This window comes from Geospiza fortis, unplaced genomic scaffold, assembly GCF_000277835.1.
Source record: "Geospiza fortis unplaced genomic scaffold, GeoFor_1.0 scaffold54, whole genome shotgun sequence".
In the NCBI taxonomy this organism is placed as follows: domain Eukaryota; kingdom Metazoa; phylum Chordata; class Aves; order Passeriformes; family Thraupidae; genus Geospiza; species Geospiza fortis.
The window spans coordinates 8,516,825-8,523,154 of record NW_005054301.1 but is presented as its reverse complement, the minus strand read 5'-3'; the positions used below and the strand labels follow the sequence as shown (position 1 = coordinate 8,523,154).

Here is a 6,330-nt window from a genome sequence, read left to right as displayed (position 1 = left end):
GGGTTGGTCTCCTCTCTCAAGTAATAGGTGAGAGGACAAGAGGAAACGGCCTCAAGTTGCACCAGGGGAGGTTTAGATTGGATATTAAGAAAATTTCTTCACCAAAAGCGCTGTCAAGTTTTGGAAGGGGCTGCATAGGGAAATGGTGGAGCAACCATCCCTGGAGGTATTTAAAAAACATGTAGGTGTGGCACTTATCCCTACATGGTTTAATGGCGGACTCAGCAGTGCTGGATTAATGGTTGGACTCAATCTTAGAGGTCTTTTCCAACCTAAGTGATTCTATGATTCTGTAATCAAAACCCAAATGAACAAATGCTGAGCAATGTGCTCTTTTGCACTCTAAATTAATGGTGAGAGTGAAGGAGGAGATAGGATTAATGATGTCCAGATATTTCATTCAACTTCAAGTTATTCTGTCACTCTGCAATCAAGAAACATTCAAATCTAAAAAAAAGCCATAAACAACAGTAATTAAAAATGATCCCTGAATGCAATACAATTACAAAATATGCTTTTAGAATCTGAAAGTACAATAAGATCTAATCAAATTTTAAAACTATACTGAAGTATATTCATGTATACTAAAGATTCTACCTGCAAACAGGCTAATTAATAGGCATGGGAATGGCATCAATACAAAAAAAAAGTGAACATAACTTTCTTCTAAACAGTTTCTTAACTCTTACTAATCTTTTTCTTATGCACTGCGGCTACATAGTCTCGTAAACATGAGATAATTCTACTTTCTCATTTCCCCTGGATTGTGTTACATTTTGTTTCAACAAACAGTTTAAGCACATTCTCTTTTGTATGTAATTAAGAGTTGTTGCGTGTACAAACCCAGATTTTACCTTTGTATGGACTGTGAATTTCACTTTATCCCTCTCACTCAGTGCATCTGAGATATCCACTTGCAGAGCAGCATCAGTCTGGAGATCTACATTTATTGCTCTAAGCTGAAGAAAAATATATTTAGCTTAATTTTTTTTTCGAAAAAGGTAAACTATATTTTCATTATTGTTTCTTTGAAATGAACCCTGATCCTGCAATGCTGAAGACAGATCACAAAACCCCCAACATTAAAAGATTATTTCCAGCAGAAAAAGAAATTCCAGCAGTACTCCTTATGAACAACCATACAAATAATAATCACCTTTACAGTATGCCTTGTTAGTGCACTATTTTCATTTCTGTAGATTGATAACTTTCTAGTAATTGAGATGCTCAAGACAAAGTACATTTACAGATAGCAACAAGTTTGGTAGGTTTTTCTTTTTATTGTCCCCATTCCTCTGAACTGACAAACTGCTCTAAATATACTTGTAAAGGTAATTATAAAGATATTAACAATTGAGAAGGTATTTTTAAGGAGAAAAGTGGTTCTATATTTCAAAGAAGCAAGAGCAGTTATAGACCTGATTTACTCACACCGTCTTACACTATTCTGTTCAACATATCTCACCATGTAATGAAAAAGCTTAAAAGAATATCCTGAACTTCACAGAGATAAGTCTTCTTGGAAATATTGTTTTTTCTGAAAAACCCCAAAGCAAAACACTCAAACCCAAGACTTTGATGTCTTCAAAATGAGCATGAGAAATGGCAAAAGTGCAAGGAATATATGTGTTTTTCTTCTAGAAGACATGAAACCTGAACTCTTTCACAAAATAATTCCAGTCACATTGGAGGAAAAAAAAAGAGACAATGATAAAATATAGCAAAACTGAAATGTTATCTGAGCACCACAATATTTGGCAGTAACTGGACCAAAGGCTTCAGTGCTCACTGTAACCTCATCTAGAGCCCAACTGGAAATTCAAGTCCCCTCACCCTTGCACCCTTGTTGTTCTAGAGGAATTTGTCCCATGACAATTTCATCATCATGGTCAAACAGACATTTGGAATGTTTTTACAAGCACTAACGCTAACCCTGAAATCTTTTCCAATCACATTGTCAAAAAATATTTCAACATCATGCTCACAAGGCATACTTTTTACTGAGACATGGTATTTTCTCTGATGCTGCATTTTTCTACAAATATCCCATTCTACAGTATAAAAATGCTTTACCATACAGAGATTTGGACTTTTCTCCATAAATTGTTTCAGGATTGCATTTTTAAGTCAATACTTAAGTACAAAAATTCTTTAAGTATTCTCAACACATAGTAGGGAAGTTACACATGAGCAGATTTTGAAGGTAACACTGTGAGGCACTGGAAAAGCTCTAGGACAGAAGCATCAACTGCCACATCTTGTTTTCCATAAGTTACCTTTATATTAAATCACAGTGGTCTGATCCCACTCTAGTGTTGCTGTTAACCTTGATGCATGGACAACTCTTGCCTCTGTAGCAGCAACCAGACTCATGGATCTCAGAATTAGTGTGTTAAAGCAAACCAGAATCATGCAGTCCAGCATATTCTGCTAAGGCTAGCAAAATGTAACTGTTCAAAAGCTCTGACACATAGCTTCTCCTTACAGTGAAGTTGGAAATCATTAAAATGACTGCACAGTAACATATTCACACACGTGATTCAGGCACTGCCTTTTGTTTTGTTTTCCCAAGGTTTAGAGGGTCACTGCCTCACACAAAGGCATATTATCATGCAATGGTTTCTTGCAGATCACTTCTCAGAGGCAGAATCTCCTAGCTCCTACTGAGCTTCCAAAGTGCTTACCATCTAATTTAGGAAAGAAAAATATAATGACATACCAATGTGTCTCTTATGTCATAACACCACATTTTTCAGCGTGTAAAAAGGTTTTTGTGATTACACTGTTTGGGGTACTGTTTGTTTTTCTCTGGTCCCCCCAGAATACATTAACAGACTGAGTACTCTGAGCAAATAATCTGGATTATCTAAATAGTATTTCTGTAATCTTTCACAGGTCACAAATATTTCTACCAAAATACTTTTGCACCTCCTTTTTTTTTCAAAGTGGTACTATACAAAATTCTACAATTCAGTATAACAGCTGATCAAGTTTGCCATTAGAGCATATCCAGTGCAGTGCAGCCTGATCATATGCACTATTCCCAACTTCATATAAAAAAATTCCTATCTGTGCTGAGAAAATTAAGAACTAAATATGACAACTTCACCCATGACATACCGCTGTAAAAGACTATTTGTTTGATTTATACTGAGTTAAGTTTGTAACAGTTTTGAAGAGTTTAATCACATGTTAAGTCATGCCATGTAGTCTGACTGCCAACAGGGAATGTTTTCATCTGCAATGGTAATGAAGCATTTATGAAAGGTGTCAAAGACAATCAGAAAGTTGAAGGATTTTAAATATATTCATGTGACACAATGAATCACATTGCATTACTAGAAATTGAATTCACAAACAACATCACCACACCACAAACTTAAACAAACTCTGCATCACTACTTCCAAAATAAAACTGCCACCAATGGATGGTTTACTAGTGACAAAGGAAGTAGAAAATGAGAAAATAAAAGAAGTCTGATACAGATGAAAACTGAAATGAAAGTACCTTAAAGTAAGGAAAAAATAGGGTAATCTTGCCCCCCTGCAAGTCTAATACATACAACAACGCAAAATTATTTTATACTTACATATGTTATCTATGTCCATGCTGAACAACTTGCAAAACAAAACCTGATTTAATTACTTTACAGTTTCCTACGCTATACCAAAGATATACCAAGAAAGTCCCTGTTTTATTCAAAGGGTCTAGAAAACAGCAGAAGCCAAAACCCAGGCCAAGGGATGTTACAGTACTAACTGAGAACACAATGCAAGCAGAGGATTTAACATCTAAGCTCTTGCTAAAGGATCAATTATACTTCAAATGATAATGGAAGGAATCTGGTACAGACAAGGGAAACAACCAAGTGTTACATTCCTAGGTAATGTCATCCATTAACAGTAACTTCCCTGCTCTAAGCTCTTTCGAAAATGTAAAGAGTAAAAAGGACCCTATCTTCAGCTGGTTCTTTACAGGCAAATACACAAAACAAGGGGACAAAGAATACCTTCACAACAAAAGCTTTTGAAGTGTTTTCACAGCATTAAGCTTCCAGCAGACCTGTTCTAAAGGATAGCTCATTTCCACTGAATGAGTGCTACCTAAAGATTATATAGATATAAAATACACAAGGCAGTACTAATGGAGCAATACTACATCACTCTACAAAGATGTATTGTTTATGTTAGAGAGAGGACAAAAATCCCAACAGCACCCAAATTACACCAAGCAAACTCAATCCTATCCTATTTCCTAAGTGAAATTCAGAAAAGCAATTCCCACAAGTTCATTTTATGCAGACCATTTATAATAAGTTCTTTCTACAGACCACCCACTGCTTCTTCCTCAAAGAGGATTGTCAGTGCTCTGTTTTACAGTTCTCCAGAAAAGGCTCCATATGGTGTAACACCATTGTCTGAGAATTACTCTTCTGTGTGGCATCAGCATAAATTCCAGCCCTCTTTCATCCCACCACCCCAAGATTAAACTTAATACAACTGTAGCTAACAAACATGTTCCTGCAGCAGAAGTACAGTTGTCACAGCAATATCTGAATTCAACAGAGGCAAGAGTATTGATTTTCAAAACTAAAAGCTCAATTACTCCGACTAGAAGTTACCATCCATGCTTTCAAGTAAAGGCTTGACCTACTCATTAATTAATTGCAGAGAAAGGCAACAAATCAGAACTAGGGAATCACTTTATGAAAAGATGCTTATTTTTACTACTTCTACTTAGAAAAAAGTATTACAGTTTTGAAGATTACAGCACAGCAAATCCATTCATGAACAGACTGCCATATTGCTTTTGATTAACTTCCTGTATCACAAACAAAATCATGCAGATAACAACCTGTGTTTTAACTCCAGGCATTTAGACAGAAGAGAAAAAATTAAACCCCCACAGTGATTGGTGATTGAAAATAAGAAACCCTTAAAAAACTAGGGAAATGAGAAGGCCACTGTTCTAGTTCAATTCCTCAGTACTGGATGAAGATGCAGGAGAGAAAAAGAAAATTACTGCATTTGGCCAACTGAGATGGTAAGTCTTACAACAGTACAAACAAGACTGCTAAGAGATTTCTTAAGGTTTTCAAATTACCTTCTGAACTCTTTACGACCTGTAGCCTTAGAGGGAAAACTAATAACCAGCCAAACAAACAAGTTTCACAGGAGGTCAGATCCACATTGTTATGTTCTACCTGCACCTTCAGATAAAGGCAACTTAACTGTGCACATCAAAGGCTGTTCCTAAGTACCAGGGAGAACCTATGTAAAATATCTACGTAAATAAAATTTCAGAGTTATTAAGCTCTTCGATCCTTGCTCTGAAGACACTCAAAGGACAACAACGACAACCTCCTCTCTCTTTTATCTGATATTCTTAGTAAAGTAGCTGTACCCATAAAGGCAAGAGCTTTACAGTGGCCAGGATTGGCCTAAGCCAATATTAGAATGCCTTTTTAAATTTCTGGCCAAAAACTGGAACATAAAATGCACTGAATTTCACATCTGACTATGGTGTGCATGATAAAACATCACACCAACACAGTGTGTCTCAGATTTTTGTATTTTTAGTAATATACTGTATGCAGTCACTTCAATAACCACGAACAGCCAAGGGAACCGAGGCGACCCTGAAGCTGCTCTCCTACCTTGCTCACAGTTGGTCTTTCTCAAGATACTAAGTGACAGGGATAATCAGTCTAACTAAATTATACTAGGTTAGCTGATTTGTTGCTTAAGTGAGGCAGGCAAGTTAAATAAAGATGGACACAGCGGTCACAAGAGAAACTAAGGCCAGAAACAGAAGGGCAGAGAAAAACGTTTTCTCAGTAAGAAACGCAATTGTGGCGTCCTGTCCCAACAACAGAACTTCTCTTCAATAAAGAGTTTATTATGCAGCATGTGTCTGCAATGTAAATGTCCCATTGTCATCTACGGGAGTGCCCCCTGGGCCTGAAGGGAGAAGGGAGGGCAGGACTGCATCACCCCTGGATCGCGGCTGGCGATGGAAGCTGGCGCTCCCCAGGGCTGGGCAGGACCGGCCCCGCCGGGCGTGTGCAGCGGGAGAGCCGGGGCCGCAGGGAGGGCGAGCATCCATCTCCGGCCACAACCCCCTCCCAGCCATGCCAACGACAGCATCAAAGAACCGTCCTTCCAAAACTTGGGTGACACAACAATGAAGAGCACACGCACACAGACGCCGATATCAGCGGGAGGCTGTGCCAGGAGCAGATCCCGGCGGGTGGACGGACGGACGGACAGACAGACAGCCCGGACGCTCGCAGCCCAGCATCCCGCCTCCGTCCGACACCCACGCGGCGG

At 38.4% G+C, this 6,330-nt stretch overlaps 1 protein-coding gene across 1 annotated transcript in view; it reads right to left on the bottom strand.

The window, feature by feature from the left end:
* SNX6 (sorting nexin 6) overlaps positions 1–6,324 on the bottom strand; it is a gene marked incomplete at its 5' end in the record, with an annotated part of 29,243 nt that extends 22,919 nt beyond the window's left edge. The window contains 2 exons of the mRNA XM_031064242.1: positions 855–959; positions 6,202–6,324. Coding sequence (XP_030920102.1) covers positions 855–959; positions 6,202–6,324 — 228 coding nt within the window. The remainder of the gene's footprint in view (positions 1–854; positions 960–6,201) is intronic.
* Between the last annotated feature and the right edge of the window lie 6 nt (positions 6,325–6,330).